The sequence below is a fragment of the Eubalaena glacialis genome, chromosome 2 (genome assembly GCF_028564815.1).
Source record: "Eubalaena glacialis isolate mEubGla1 chromosome 2, mEubGla1.1.hap2.+ XY, whole genome shotgun sequence".
Classification (NCBI taxonomy): Eukaryota; Metazoa; Chordata; class Mammalia; order Artiodactyla; family Balaenidae; genus Eubalaena; species Eubalaena glacialis.
In genome coordinates, this window is record NC_083717.1 from 182,809,871 (window position 1) to 182,826,169 (window position 16,299).

At 51.5% G+C, this 16,299-nt stretch overlaps 1 protein-coding gene across 5 annotated transcripts in view; it reads right to left on the reverse strand.

Moving 5' to 3' along the window:
• The window catches only part of CCDC88C (coiled-coil domain containing 88C), a 123,705-nt gene that overhangs the window by 52,473 nt on the left and 54,933 nt on the right, over positions 1–16,299 (reverse strand). For all 5 annotated transcript variants that reach the window (XM_061181172.1, XM_061181173.1, XM_061181176.1 and 2 more), the window contains 6 exons: positions 7,400–7,458; positions 6,545–6,628; positions 4,049–4,189; positions 3,471–3,655; positions 2,592–2,673; positions 2,078–2,236 (listed from right to left, as the gene is read on the reverse strand). In XM_061181172.1, coding sequence (XP_061037155.1) covers positions 2,078–2,236; positions 2,592–2,673; positions 3,471–3,655; positions 4,049–4,189; positions 6,545–6,628; positions 7,400–7,458 — 710 coding nt within the window. The remainder of the gene's footprint in view (positions 1–2,077; positions 2,237–2,591; positions 2,674–3,470; positions 3,656–4,048; positions 4,190–6,544; positions 6,629–7,399; positions 7,459–16,299) is intronic.

The window sequence follows — 16,299 nt, forward strand, 5'->3', positions numbered from 1 at the left end:
GAGAGGGTCGGGGGAGAGTGGGAAGGGTTTGATTTTCTTTTTAATTAAAGGTGAAAAATAACAACTAAAGGTGAGAGCATCTTGAGGATCCTAAGGATGGGACTCAAATCAACAAATGTATCTTCAGCACCTCCCCCTGCTGAAGATGACAGAGATGTAGTTTCTGACTTCATGAACTGCACTCTGTGGGGAGAGCTGTTGGAACCCCAGAGTGCAGGTGAGCGACCCTGCCTCGGGTCAGAGGGGCTTGGCCAGGGCGGAAGTCAAGCTGGGGCCCCATTCCCCAGGCCCAGCCGGATGGGCAGGGCAGACCAAACCATAGCCCATCTCCCCTCCTGAACCTGGGCACTGCGGGGGGATATCATAAGAATGTGATGTGTGCGTGCACCGCACCCCAGGACTGACCATTAACCCAGCTCCTGACTGCCTTGCCAACAACCCAGCAATCACTGCATGGATTGGTTCCAGGGGCCCCCATCTCTGTGGAGAAGGGCTTGCTAGCGTAAGCTCATTGGAAACGTGCTCCTGTGTCACGAGACGCCAGGGCACAAGGGTCTCAGAGATGCCCAGGCCACTCCTCCTTTCACAGATGGGGACAAGACTTGCCCAACACCCACCAAGTTGGTGTGGCAGCTAGGACCGTGCCCTGCTATGTCTCTGCCTCTCAGACTACTGTTTCTTCCAGAGCCAGCACAGACCAGGAAGCTATAAATCCCAGAGAAGAGCGGAGACAGGCCCACCTTATCTTTACCCAGGACGCACACGGCACCAATGCACCTGTCCTCAGTGTTGGGAATTTCAGACCATAACACAACATGGGACAACAAGAATCTCCCAGGCAATCTTTCTGTCTTTGTCCTCCTCCCACGTGGCCCTCTGGACAGCAACCCCCGTGCCCTGACAGCAGTGAGGTGCGACCATGCTTTGCAAAAGCAAGTCAAGGACCACCCCGTGCATCCACCCCACATAGTCCCACTGTACCTAGGGGTGCCTACGCCGCTTTCCTCTCCTTGCTGTTTTAATCCTTATGTAAACTAGACTAGGACCCACATGAAAGCCACCAGAAGTTTAAAAACAAAACATGGAAATTTGTGTTCCATATTATTCTAACCAAAATTAACCTCGCCCTCGCCCTGAATCCCCGTCCTTTAACTTTCCTCCCACGTGGCACTAATGCATTCTTCCTTCTGTGACATGCAGCTGTTTCTCAGCGGTGAGACTGGACAGGCTCCGGGTGAGGGCACCTGCGCTGCCTGTCACCCCCCCGTATGCAGAGGAGCGCCCCTGCATGATGGCTGTCCACAGCCATGAGCCGGCTCGAGAGCACGACCGTGCTCCTCTCTCTGCCCTACTGCCCGTCACACCTGACACTGTCTTGTTCCAGAAGAGACAAAAACTCATGCTTCTTCCCCGCGTAGTCAGGTAGGACCCAGGCCCTGCCCTCACGGCTCTAGGTCCACACGAAGCCTCTGGCTAAGCAGGGCGGATGGCACGTCTGCAGGTGGTTTGCAAGGACAATGCACCGACTCCAATGTGCCACTAACATTCCTCAGGGAACAAACACTCCTTAAGTAGGTCTGAGGAACTAACGGGCCCTGGAGCACAGCCTGCCCCATCCCACCTCCGCCCAGCCCAGGGGCCCCAGGACCCGTCTACAGCGGGGGAGCATGTCAGGGCCAAACAGCCGTCCCCATGCACGCCTGCCAGCAGCTCGGCAGGAGGCCTTGAGCACGGAGAGGGCAACACAGGGCCCCCGCGACCTGCGTTCAACCCCTTCAAAAGCCACCTAGGTGGCGAGAAGAGACTTGGGGATTATTTCTTACCGTCAAACAGGCCACTCAGTACGTCCTGACATCCTGATCTCACCCCGCTCGTTAAAACCATCTCCAAACCCCAAGATTGGCAACGGGGGCAAAATACCTCATTTCTCAGAAAAGAGTGTCCAGGAACCTGCAGCTGATGCGAGGCAGTCAGGATTGGTGAGCAAAGCATCAGTGACCCCACCTGGATCCTGGTCTCTGTGCCCCCTTCAGCCCCGACACCCTCCCCTGCATCTACCCGGAGGCTGGGCGCGTACCTCCATGCGGGCCTTGTAGAAGTCCACGTCGTGCAGCTTCTCCCGGCAGCGCACCAGCTCCATCTCCAGCCTCTCCACACGGTTCGCCTTCTCCCTCAGGGAATCGAGCTCATCGCGATAGGCACGGGCAGACCGGGCGTCAGCCGCCAGCTGGATATTCTGGGAGACAGGCAAAGACAGGGGAGCCTAGCTTAGGGCACCCCTCTGGGGAGGGAAGAGAGGGCCAAGTCTCTGAAGCGCAGCGTTTCCAGGACATCTCGGTGGCCGAGGGGCTCCACGTGCAGGCCACCGCGTGGGGTCTCCGCGCGCTGTCACTAAGAAACAGTCACCCTCTCAGCCGTTCTCAGGACAACCGGCCCTCGGGCAGTGTTACTCTGAGCGGGAAGGAAACAGAAGCCTTTGCTGGAAGCTCCCACCGTTGCATTCCCGAACCCCTGGGCCACAGTTGCCGGGGAGTCCCAGCCACCCCGTCCCCTCGACACACGCAGACACACAGACAGGCCTTCCTGCTCACCTCCTGCTTGACTTTCTGCAGCTCCAGCACCAGCTGATCTACCTCATGCTTGGCGTCCACAAGCTGCTCTGTCTTCTCCTCCCTGGGGGCGATTCGGAGCGAGTGTGGTGAGCGGGCCTACTCGGCAAGCAGTGGAGCGGCCCGCCACCCTGCAAGCCCCCAACAGGAAAAGGAAAGGGAACTGCGTTTCTGGGGATGAGGAGGGGAACTGGCATGTGGGGCTTGTGGAAATGTTCCTGACTCAAAGTCTTTTCCATTTTTAACTTTTCAATGCCCACCCTCAAACTGCATCCATTGGGCAGTGGGTTTCCCTCTGGGGGTACAGAGAGGTAAGGAGACCCCCGTTGCAGCGGCACCACTTCACTGCCAGGCAGGCAGCAGGGCCCACTGGTGACGAGGTGGAGGCGGGCAGCTCCCGAGGCGATGGGCAAAGTGGCATATTCACCAGCTGCAGGCAACGGGGCCGGCTCACCAGACGGGGGCGAGCCACATCCTCCCTCCAGCCCAAAACCATACCAGTGGGTGGTCATCTAAGCGCAGATGACCTGAGCGTGGACCGGCAGGAGCCCTAGAGACCTGGTAGAACAAGCCCGGGGAGGTTCCTTGCGCAGGCCCGGGGAGGGTCGCGCAGGCCCGGGGAGGTTCCTCGCGCAGGCCCGGGGAGGTTCGCGCAGGCCCGGGGAGGTTCCTCACGCAGGCCCGGGGAGGGTCGTGCAGGCCCGGGGAGGGTCGCCGCTGGCGCTCAGAGTGGAGCCCAGCTGACGCTATAGGGCCCGAGTCAGAGCTCTCCTGCTCGCTGCACCACACGTGCTAGAAACGGGTGTCTGTGACACACAGCGCAAGAGCAGAACAAACAGCCCAGCTGACCGGAGGACTCACAGCTCCTGCCTGACGCGGCGCAGCCTGGCCTTGGTGTCTGCCAGCTCCACGGCCAGGTGCTGCTTGTCCTCGCTGGAGAGGCTGCTGGTGGGGCTCGGGGTGGACTCGGCGCTGGAGGACTTGAGGGGGCTGGGCGGGTGCTGGGCCTGCAGGTAGTCCCGCTCCTGGGTGAGGTCCACGATCAGCTGCAGCGGGGCGGGCGGGGGAAGGGAAGGAGCGCTTGCACCCGAACTTGGGGCACAGTGGTCAGCGGACAGGAAGAAAGTGAGAGGCGTCGGCCCAGACTGAGAAACCAGGAGGAAGCAGGAGTAACGGGATGTAAAAAGGAGCATGTGAACGAGGAGGGTCTCTGAGCTCCACGTTCGATGAACAACTACCTTCCCACGGGGCTCTCGGAGGTGACCGCGGGCTGCAGGGAAAGTGCCCGGCTCCCGCCCCCCCCACCCCAGAAACCAGAGAGACAGGACCAGGGGGCAGCAGGCTTGAGACGAAGAGTCAGGACGAGGAGGGTGGCTGCGTGGCCAGGGCCCAGGCGTCCCTCCCGGACCTGCCAGCCCACCACCCATGCGCAGACGCACCTCCGTGCACTCGTCCCTCTCGTCGATGAGCCGCCTGAGGTGAAAGACCATGTTCCTCGACAGGGCCTCCAGCTCCTCCGGGGCCACGTCCGGGAGCTCCAACCACTGCAGGTCGAACACATTCTCCTGGTTGTGGGTCACCTGCGGGCACAGGTCAGGCGCTGCAGAGGTGGGCAGGGCACGGCCGGGGGTTCCGGGAGCTCCCCGACCCCGCAGCCAGGGGGTGGGGTCACAGCTGACTCGGTCCCCTGACGTCATTGACAGATTTTCTGTGGAGAGCAGGGGGCTTCTCAAGCGAGTGCAGATGCCCCTCAGCCAAGTTCCCTAGCACAAGTCAGGCAGGGTGTTAAGTCAGTCTCAACACCGGCTCCAAGAGGACACGGATTGTTTTTAATACCAGAGAGCTCTCCTTATAATATAGTATTTCCCTAAAAATATACTGTCCTCAGATATTCTTACTGAAGCATCAATTTACAACACAAAGAACGTAAGTCCTAGGGATGCCAGGATTTACAAAGAGGGACTGTATGTTAAAAAAAGATAGAATCTAATGCGAATATGGCAAATGTTAAAAATCTTATGTTGGAATGTTGGGTACATAACAATCTTACATTACTTTTTGGGAAATATTTCATCGTCTAAAACAATTTTCAGGTAAGCCTGTATCTCATCCCCACAGGCCACAGAAGACCTCCTGGATCTTCCCTTTCCATCAGATGTGAGCGGAGGCCCGTAGCTATGTCTCCACTGGGCAGCCTCTTCAACGACTCTGCCGACCTGACCTTCTCAACCCGACACCCCCAGACCAGCCAGAGGAGGCAGAAGATCAATTTCGAGTCCCCATACTTCCAGTTTGGGAAGGTGAGTATTAGCACACTCAAGCCTCAACAGGGGAAAACGAAAAGAAACCAGAGAGGCACACCAAAAAGTTCTTAAGTTTTTCAGAGCAGTAAATGGAGAGACAGAATAGTTTAAAAACAAAGAAACAAAGACAGGGCCCTTCAGCTTCTCAAAAAACACCTGCTTTCTTACCTCTCCTCCCTCACGAAGGAAAGCTGGGATTCAGTAAATCTCCGAGAATTAGGAGAAATCTCACCCCATTGTACAGGGCACCCTAAAGGCCCGGAACTGGGATTGAGAGGCCGGGTTCCAGGCCTGCTCCATACCAGTGTTTAGGAAAGGCCTCTGGAAAGGGGGTTCAGAGGTGCAACCACAGCTGCACACCAGTAACTCAAGGAGCTTGTAATGAAAGGCTTATGCTCCTCCTCCCAGTTCTGACTCAATGGGTCTCCCGTGGGGCCTGGGCACCTGAATGTTTAAGAAGCACCCAACTAATTCTGAAGTCCTGTTTCCATAGCCAGTCACCAAACTTGATAATCTCGCAGGGCTTCTTTTTTGGGTGCATGCTTTTTAAAAAAAAAAAATATCCTGCTGGCAGAACAGGGGAGGGGAGACAGTGAGTAGCAAAGACCTAGCTAGTCTCGAGGACCTAGTCCCCAGATACATTTTCAAAACACACAGACACACGAGGAAAGTTAAAAGGCAGAATGGTTCTTAGGCTAACAGGTCACTGACACGAATGGCTGAGAATATTTCCTACAATACTGACGGGCTTTGCTGGACCCTCTACCTGCCATAAGCTGCATCCGTCTCCTGCTTCAAATCCTGACTCAGAGTCTGCAACCCACAGTGCCCTAGGCGGCTGCGGAAGCCGGCGTGGGGAGCTCTGTGTTCAGCTGCCTCTGCCAGTTACACACCTGCTCCTACGTGCTCCTGCTCATGTCTTTTTCATGCATTTATCTCATCTGTCCAATTAGATGGAAGGCTGAACCATACCTCCTAAGATAATTAAAACGTACAAGGCTTCTTTTGGAGGAGGGTGGGGTGGAGGTCAGGGGACTCTCAGGTGGGTGCTTGGTTTCCAGGGAAACTACCCCTTCCGTTGATACCACCTCTGCCAAAGTCAACGGCGGAGGGGCTGCCCTTAGTGCAGAGCCCTCCTGACCCCACCCAGGGGGCCGAGTCTCCGGATACAGCCCTTCTGGGACTCGCTGGGTTTTAACTTCCCAAGGGGTGGCAGTGGTTTCTCTGCCATGTCACTGACAGAAGCAGTGAATCTCTCTCTATAAGGATCAACCATTTGAAGCAAGGTGACATTTGCCAGAATACATTTTCAGGGACTGTAAATCAAATTCTGAGCCTAAACCACTTGACAGCTCTTAAAAATAGTCTGAGTCCATATTAGGCAAGAAGAAGAGGCAAAAGAAGACTTGATTGAGGTTTTTTAAAAAAAATTTTTTCATTTTAGCCGCCACTTTATTTTAGCTTGCTGACAGCTACCTTTCCAAATCAAATCAATTTGTCTGAAACCTAAAATTAGCGAAATCATTAATGGGTGATGTGCTCTTAAGAATTTTCACTGGGGGAGAGGGCCTGCCTGCTGGGTGCCATGGGAGCAACGGTCCACGGCTAAGCCCCACAAAGCTCCCCACCTACCTCCTGTATATGGGCCACGATCCCGGCCTGTGTCTCAATGTCCAGCTGTTTGATTCTTTCGATAAATTCCTCTTTCCTCTCACACTGTGGAGGGTTACAAGTGTTAATGAAAGTTTTACAAGGGCAACCTGGGGCTGCCAGAGCCACAGAAATAGTTTCAAAAAGAGACACCTACCCCACCCCTGGCTTTTTCTTCTATAATCAAGAGTGCTCTGCCCTCCTACCAGCCAGCCCCTCACACTGAGGTTTCTCTAGAAGCAGCTCAGACTACTTATATCACAATCACCTGGGGGGGTTGTCTTTAAAAACACCGGGGGGTGGGACACAGACAAGCTCTCCAGGGGATTCTTAAACAAGTAAAGATCAAGAACAGCTGGTTTAGGGCAGCAGTTGGTAAACTTCATCTGTAAAGGGCCAGATGGTAAAAAAAAAAAATCTTAGACTGGGCAGGCCATGGGTCTCAGCTCTGCTGGTGTAGTGTGAAAGCAGCCACAGGTCATCTGTAAAGGAATCAGCATGGCTGTGTCCCCCTAAAACTTTATTTACAAAAATAGGTGGCAGGTCAAATTTGGCCCACAGGTTGTGTGCTGATCCTTGCTCTAGATGTTCCTACACTGGGGACAATTTGCTAATGGCACCCGGCCCCAGGGATCCCCACCTGGCCTCTTGCCCAAGGTGCCCTGGTGCTAGAAACGGTTGCCACCTAAGACGGTGTCACGTCTCTCGCAGGAACCCTGCGACCTTCCATCCTATTGGGCTGAAAGCAGCTTCACTCCTACCTCACCGAAGGGGGTGTTTTATCCCCACAAACCCAAACCTAAGAGCCCTCCTCTCTGCCCCCTGCCCAGTCCCTACCTGGACAGCACAGCCCAGCACCAACAGCAGCACCTTCTTAATCTCCTCCATACTCTTCCCTAAATCAAAAGAGCAACATAGTTAATTAAGCTCCACTGTTTGTAAAATTTCACCAGTGATATATACACATCTGCTGCAGGGGGAAAAAAAATCAAATAAGCTAAAAAAAACCCTCTCTACCCAGTGATACGCACTTAAGGTGTACACACTCCATCTGTTTTCTCCATATGGGTTTGTTTTTTTCTTAAACCAAATAAGAATGCCGTCCATAACTATTTGTGGCCCTTTTCCATTCACGTATATCATAAAATCTTTCCATGATAATTAATGAACATGAGCATCGCTTTTTAGGGTGTGTGGTAAGCAAAGTACAATGGATGAGAACAGTCCCCACAGGAAAATACTCAATCGACTCTGAAATAAGAATGGACACAAACTTGCCTTTCCATCCTGCAAAATCTCATACAGATGAAGGAGAAGAGTAAAGTGAACCCCCATGCTCATCACCCGCTTCACGTTACCAGCATTTTGCACATTTATTCCATCTCCTCCCCACCGCCGCCGCCTTTGTTTCTCAATGTCTGGCTGGAGCATCCCCCAAAGCAAGTCCCAGACACCACACACACATCATTTTTGATGGTCTCATACTTACTTTGTACAAAGGCCACAAACGAATTCAACCACTCCCTTTCCAGAGATCTGATTTTTCAATATTTTAATCTAAACGATGCTACAAAGAACATCTTACAGCTAATTCTTTATGGACATCCTGACTCCCTCCTTCAGGATAAACTCATCTTTCAAGCTTTTCCTACTTCCAAACTGCCCTGCAGAAAGGCTCTGCCATTTTTCTCTCTCACAACCAATATGCCATAAATCCCACTTCCCCTCGCCCAGACCAACACTGTTTTACTACTCCTTCTCAGCTTTGCCAATCAGGCCAAAAAATCGTATTTCATCATTTTACACTGTGTCTTTTCCATTATGCTTGAGGCCAAATGCGTCTTCATCTGTTTATCAGTTTCAGTCACTTAAATAAACAGAGTCAGGATACAGGAGCTCCAGACCTGAGTTGGTCACCAGGAGGCCTGTGACGAGAACAAGCCGTACTCTGTTTCCCAGTCTCAGTTTCCACATCTGTGAAAGGGAGGCAGCTGGCCTGGGTGACGTGCAGGGTGCCTTTCGGGTGAGAAGCTCTACGGTTTTCTGCCCTTTTCATAATATCCTGTTCTCTTTGGGGGAGAAGGGACATGCTAGAAAAAGCATTATTTTCCTGAAAGGCTTACCAACACCCACTCACATTGTGCTAAAATGGTCCAAAGCATCATCCATGACACCTGGGATGAAGAAAACCAAACTCACGTCCAAGAACTAGTGCTGTGGTTCACTTCGGGTCCTTGGGTGTCAGGCGTGTATGGAGTAACATGTGACTTCATCCTAATATCTCTCACCTGAGAAATAGCTAAAAACAGCTTTTCCTGAGGTGACATTATTATGGTCGCGTCTCAGGACTGGGGGCTTGGCATCCCCCTTCCCACCGCCTAGTCTGAAGGTGGGTGGGATGGGCTGGACAAAAGGGTCCCTGCAGAGCATTCAGATTCCACACTCTTAAGAATCAATCAGGTCTGGTGTCGCAGATCAACCCATGATGATCAAACCTTCTCTTCGCTAATAAGTGTAGAACTTCATCAATCTTTGAAACGGAAAAATTCTCAAAGACTTTAATGGATTTTTTTTCCACCTGAGGCCTTTTATTTGGCCCAAGAGGCTCTAATCCATAGACATAAATACGTGTACCACCACAATGACTCACTTCTCTATGAAGGCTGAGGTGGTGATCAGTCACGGTTTTAGTTCTGATAAAAAGAAAAGGACATGCCCACCAGAGTATTAAAAACTCCAATCAGTCTCACCAAAATCTTCCCCTGGCCATAGTGCTCATGCCAGCCCATGTGGCTGTCCTCACCTCTCTCCCTTCACGGTCAGTCCCCAGATGACTGGCAAGGGACCCTCGTAAGCCCTTTGGTGGATATAACAAGTACAGACACCCCCCCACCCCCAGCTGTCACCAGCTCCTCGTCTGCAGTGATTCACCTTTCATAGGCTGTGTACCTGGTGCTGTAGCCAGCAGAGCTGACACACAAGAAGAAAGCATTTTAAGGGCCTTGGATCAGCTCAAACAGAAGTCAGAGTTCACGAAGAAGCTTTATGTACTCTTCACAGCAAAGGCCCCAGAGGACCTAATTATATCATACTCTGGATAACTTAAACAACTCCGATGATCCCTTCTCCCAGCCTACAGCAGACAAAACCGGCAAATTAAAAGTGGAAAGGAGCACAAGAAAGGCCCACTGTGAGTGCAAGAGCATAAGCCGGTTATCTGATAGCAAGGAAGAGACGAGAAACCCTGCACACATACACAAGGGCTTGAAACTACAGTCTGAGGCTGTTCAGTGAAAGAATGAAGGGCTCTGCTCCCTCAGCATCCTGTAGTTACAATAACAATCGTGAGTCATTCATTCATTCCTTCATTCATTCATTTACACCCATCAGACAGCAAGAAAAAACTAAATTCTGATCCAGAGCACTGTTGGAAAAGTATGGAATTCCAGTTTGCTAGGTTTTGTAACAGAGGGGGAAAAAGGATTTTAAAAGTAGAGAATTAATTTTAGAAAAATGTTCAGGGAATAATTATTTAAAATACGCTTTTTGGTGGTGAACAGGGCACTAGGAAATTCACCTCTGCCTTCGTTCACGTGAAGCGGTGCTGTGCTCATTCTCACCAAGCTAAGTGAATAAAAACATGTGCTATAACAAATGTATCCTGTGGTTTTTACCCCTACACAAATTCCTAGGAAACTTAAAAAAAGAGAGAGAGACAGAGAGAGAGAGAGAAAAGCAGAAGTTCCCTCATTTCTCATGGAAAGCTGATGCCCAATTTCTCTCAGGATTTCTGCTATTTTCAAAATCTACCAGATTGTGGGTTTTGAATAGTTCCAAAACACATCATAAGACTCTCTACTGGGTCCTTGCTGGCAAGGATGGCTCAGTGACACAGTTACACAGGCAAAGAAGAAACAACCCTACAGACAGCTCCCTCCCAAGCACCTACTAGGTGCTGGGTGCTTGCTGAGAACATACCCATAATCAACACAGTCCTCTGAGCTCAGACCAAGAAAACCAGCAACTTCTATGGGAACCCAGAGGAAGGACAACTAGTTTGCAGTAAGGATCGGTCAAGGCTTCCTAAAGGAAATGACTTCTGAGCTGAGACCCCAGGATGAGGAGAGATTTGGGGGCTTTTCAGGCACAGGGAATAGCATATGCAAAGGCCTAGACACAAGAGAATATGGTGCTTGTCAAATTATAAACGCTTTGTGCTTAACATTAGAGTGGGTTTTCATGAGAAATGGGAGGCAGGGTAGGAAGCACCGTGGATTTCTGTACCTAGTGAGTCACAAGCAACCAATGGATGGGGGGAGGGCCGAACACATCAGACACCCTTTGCGCCTACCCACAACCCCAGGGGGAATCCCATGACAGCCTGAGCTAATGGTCGAGTCTAAGAAAAATCTTACTTACTTAACTTTACTACCTGCTTCCTGGAGTCTTGACACAGAGAAACTCACTCCAGCCTTTCTTAGCAGAAATGGAATGCATATAGGCTGACCTAAATTATACATAAAGCTACAGATGTGTGTAGCAATCAGCTTCCAAAACAGAAGGGAAACTGATACCGCACGTGGGATAAAGGTGGACCTGGGGATAGAAATATAGTGGGGCAATTAAAGTACACCAGCCTCTAAAATGTGGAGACTGAATCAGATCAGGATTGGAAAATTCCCTGACTTTCTAATCTTGAGTCTGTGGCAGACATAACTAGTCAATCATAACACTTTCTTACCGAGCCTGGAAGGAGGCCTCAGAATCCTTCTGAACACAGCACTCTCCATGTAGCCACTGCCTGACACGCAATGAAAGTTGGCACATGAAACAAAACCTAGCTTCCATGCCTGGTACACAATCAGTGGGGTCCTTTTGGCTCCACTCTTTGATTCTCTAAGATGCAGTCATTTGAATGTTCATACATTCTCTGGATATGGAAAATCAATCTTGTGTATAAGTGATCACTGGGGTGGTCAAGGTGGGGATTTAGACAAAGGAAGGCAAACAGCCCTTTCCAGGAGGCCCACAACCCCAGAGGCCCTGGGTCCGTGAGTCGCCAGCCAGGGTGAGGGTTTAACCCTCTCAGCCTGGAAGGACTAACCCACTGGAGTTAATCCTGCCCTCCCCAAGTGCCCTTCACGTCTACAGTCCATTACAGCACTTTCATATAACATGCTATCATTTGACTTAATCCCCAGAGCAATCCCCAAAGGCCAGTATTAGCTCCATGTTACAAACGAGGAGGCTCAGACAAGCTGAGCCACAGAACTGAGATTTGGTCACCACCTGCTCTCTCCTAACTCGCTACCATCCCCCTCCCTGAAACTGCCATTATTTATTTACATTTCCTTCCAGAGCAGGGCTCTCTCTGGTTTATCGTCTGATCCCCATGCCACAGGGCAGGTCTTTAGCCAGTGTCTGCTGATTGAGTGACTGATGGTAACTGTTAGCATCATGTCCCAGGGAGAAAAACAAAGAGAACATTTTCAGTTTCCATTCTTGTTAGGATGGAGATATACGTGTGTGTGTGTGTGTGTGTATTTTTTTTTTTTTTCTTAATAATTCTACATTCTGCTCTCCTCTGACTTATGTGCTGGAGTCAACCACTCACTGTGCTTTCCCTGGTTTCTTAGTTAAAAACCAGTCATTTCATAAGGATGATTATGGAGCTGTCTCATTGATTTGAAAATAGCACTGCACTGAACGTGACCCTGTTTCTCCTCAATGCATAATGACATCTGAAGACTCACCCACACGGGCACAGTTCTATGGGCCCTCCTGGGGGCTCTGCTTACACTGAGAAGAGCTGTTATTACTTTGACACGGTTACCTTGGGTTCCATGAGGAACAGTGTGGACGGTAATTCCTCGCGGGTGGGCACTTAGGGACCCTCCATGATACCCGTCGCAGGTCATGGGATGGGAGGCAAGCACCTCTACATACCACGTCACAGCCTGGAGAGTGACTCCTAGGAAACCCTCACTTAAGACTTCTTACACCTAGAACGTTACACGTGTGACCCCCACCAGGCACTCCCCCATTTATTAGTCATTCAACAAACGTTTATCACATGTGGACTTCGCAGGCACGAAGCCACACGTCTGTTTGAAATGATGTGGGTGGCTCCAGAGCGTACCCTGACCCATGGCCCTGTTATCCCACCGTCTCTCCTTCACCCCCACCCCAAGGCTGCCCGCACCCGCAGGGATCCCTCACACCACCCTGTGTGGGTAACGAGAACCTCTGCCCAGATGCCACAAGGCAGCCACTCCCAGAGAGCAACTTCAACAGCTACATCAAGCCCCTCAGACAGCGCCATCATCAAACAGGACTCCTTAGCCCAGCCTGCCTAGGCCGCAGAAGCTGAGAACTAATTCATTCCCTAGCACCAAACGACTGAAGATCAGAAAAGGAGCAGCAACCACAAGAATGCAGCTTGCGACCCAGAGTCTGCACTGGCTGCAGGTGAGACGGTGGCAGAGGCTGGAGGTGATCTGAGAAAGGGTCCCTCCCACGCACCAGGCAGAAAACGCAAAGCCCCAATATTATCGGTGAACACAGAGACCTTTGACAAGTAAGAGCTCATCCCTCCTCCTCGGACAGCCACGGCCACAGAGAGCAGTCCCGCTGGACGCCATGCACGGTCATGCAGCCGGGGAGCCCCCTCTCTGTGTACAGCCCATCACTAGGAGGTGACCAAACAAAGTCTGGTTTCCAGGCAGGTCCCGCGGCTGCTCCGAAGGCTGGCATCTGGCCGTGCTCTAACGATTGCTGTGCTTGCTGCTAACCAAGCTTTTCACGTTCCTAGAAAAGCTAAGTGCTGGCACTCAGCTCAAGGGCCCAGCAACCTCCTGCGCTCTACATGGACCGGAGAATTCATTTCTCAATCCAGCAGGCCGCACAGAAGCAAAGGAGCAGGCCGCAAGCCATGCCACGTGAAATCGCGTGTGGGTGCTTTTCTGAACCTGCTCCCTCCAGGAGAAAACAGGAAGCACGAAGAGGATCGAACGCCTGCAAGATTAGCTTTTCTTTATTTACTTACTTCTTCCCTCCTCATTTAAAGGACCTAAGGTTTCTGCAAACACGAAAGTTTTATATATATATACAGACATGATCAGAATTCAGGAGAAATGAAAAAATAGCTTAAGGTTGGGAAAAAGAACTCAAGAATCGCTCATTAACACCTAATGGCAGACCCTCAACCCACCACGTCACTTGGCAAGCAGGGTACTGGGGCGGGCAGAGACGCAGGAAGGTGGCAGGGGAGGGAAGGCAGCCCGCCCGCTTTCTAAAAGAACAATCTCAGCGGCAGGAAGACTGTTTGTAATAAACCAGACTTGGAGGCCTCTCTCCCGTCACCGGGGTTGGAGGTGAGCCAGCCCCTGGGTGCACTGGCCCTCAGGGGTTCCAGCTCGTCATCAAAAGGCAGAGCGGTGCAGTGAGGGAAGGTTTCCATGGGATCCGAGAAGCACATCAAGGACGCCCTTGATAGGAGAGCAAGTAAATCCTAGAGGGTTAAATATTAAATTCCAAGGAGTTTCAGGAGTTCCATTTCCCGCTGGCCTTTGAAGCCTAAACTTCAGCTGTGACAGAGACTTCCTCCCTGTGCCCTGAGCTTGCCGCTCCTCATGGGACTGCCAGCACACTTCCACTCCTCTGAACTTGTCACACCTGGACACCTCCCTCTGCTGCTCTGTCGAGGGTTCTTCGAGGCCCTGCCACATACCGCCTCCTCCAGGAAGTCTTCCTGACCTGCCCAGGCAGAACTGATTGCCCGCCTTGCACTCTGTGGGACGAATGCTCACACCACTTCTCGCCCTGCAACAGGCTAGTCATGGACACTTTCCTCCCCTCCTGCCCCAACGCAGACTGGGGGCTCCTTGAACAGAGACAGCCTATTCGTCTCCATGGCCACTGGACCCATGGCGGGCATCTGACAGAGAAAGCTGGAGGGGGGCTTGGGTTGAGCTCCTCTGTGAGGAGGAAGGATGCAAGCGCGTTCCCGTCTTCTATTTGGGAGGGTCAGAAATTGGCCTTCTGGTTTCTTTGGCCAGAGCAGCAGGAGAACAGAGGTCTGCAAGAGCTGTGAAGGAAGGACGTTTACAGAATCTGGGGGCACAGAATCTCAGACTCCTCAAGGTGTTTTCTCTGTCCCTGGAAGCCCCTTCTGTAACCGTCACGAGAGAAAAAACTGAGGACGAGGACCAGATCACCTAACAGCAATTAATAGGAGGCTATCCTCAAAGGTTCCAGCTGTGTTCACAGACAGGACCCTGTAGGGTGCGAATACGGGATCAGCCCCTCCTTGGACCCAGGAATCTTGCCTGGCATTTAGAACTCAAGAGACACCAGGCAGAATAATGACAGTGGCTGGTCCTCCTGCTTGGAACCAGTGGCTGACCGTCCACATACATAACCATCTGCGTAACTTAACGGTAATAAATACATCTTTTACCTATGGGACCACCATGCTGTGTGCCTCTGAATGAGTTCCCTCCCCTCTCTGGGCTGGGTTTCTGCACCTACATGGCTCCACCCTTTCCATTCTAAACAGCTTAGGAGTGATCAGCAATTCACAAGTCTGAAAACCACTACTGCACTTGGATACAAACCTTGGAAGAAAACACAGTGCTCTCTTCCAGCATGATTGCTCTATGATTCATTGCAGAAATTAATTTGCTAACACCCTGGCTTCCTGTCAGACAAATCTAGTCTTTTTCGTGTGTGTGGCACAGTGACAAACCTGGCTGCTGAGAAACCAGAGCCTGAAGTTCTGGCCAACGCCTTCCCTCATTTTACAGATGCCGCGGACATTGTGATCTCTTGGTTCTCATGTAGAATACACTCTTCGATAAGCCATGTAAATATGTTTAATGGATGCACAGCTGGCAAGATGGGGGTGCAGGCAGTTTTCAGTGCATCATTACCGGCCTAGGGCAGCCACACACATGGTGTTGGGCAGAGGTCGACTCTCACTTGACCCTGACCACTGACACTTGACCGTTGTATCTGTGAGAGCATGTGGTTAACATTTGTAAGGATCACTAGCTTGATGGAAGAGGGAAGTGGGGACAGGAGAGAGAAACGACAAATTGGGTCTCCAGCACTTATGCTCTATTTATTCAGCACTTACTATGTGCCAGGCACTGCTCTAGACACTTACAAGACATTGGCAACAACAACAAAAACCCCCAAGATTCCTGCCCTCATGACAGATTACATCCTAGAGGGGGAAAAATAAGCAGTGCAACAGACATGGAAAAATAAGTAAATGAGAGAGTATACTGGAGGGTGTTAAGTGTTATGAAGAAAGGGAAGGCAGAGCAGGATAAGAGGGCTGGGAGTCCTGAGGAGGAGGGAGGGATGCAGCTGCAAACAGGGAGGTCATCAGGATGGGCTGCACTGAGAAGGTGATATTCAAGCAAAGACTGGAAGGATCTGTTCCTGTGAGAATCTGGGAAAAGCATTCCAGGCAGAGGGAACAACTGGTGCACAGCACAGGGAGAAAAGTGACATAATCTAACTTTCTAACAGGACCAGCCGCTGTGTCGAGAACAGACAGCAACAGACAGCACGGGGCAAAGGTAGAGAGGCAGGCAGACAGAAGGCCACTCGGGTGCTAGCCAGGAGGATGGTGGTGGCTGGAACCGGTGGGCAGCAGGGCAGGAGGAGAGAAGAGCTCAGCTGTTTGGAAATTAAAGCCAGGGCACTGCCTGAGGAATGGGTGTGGGGTA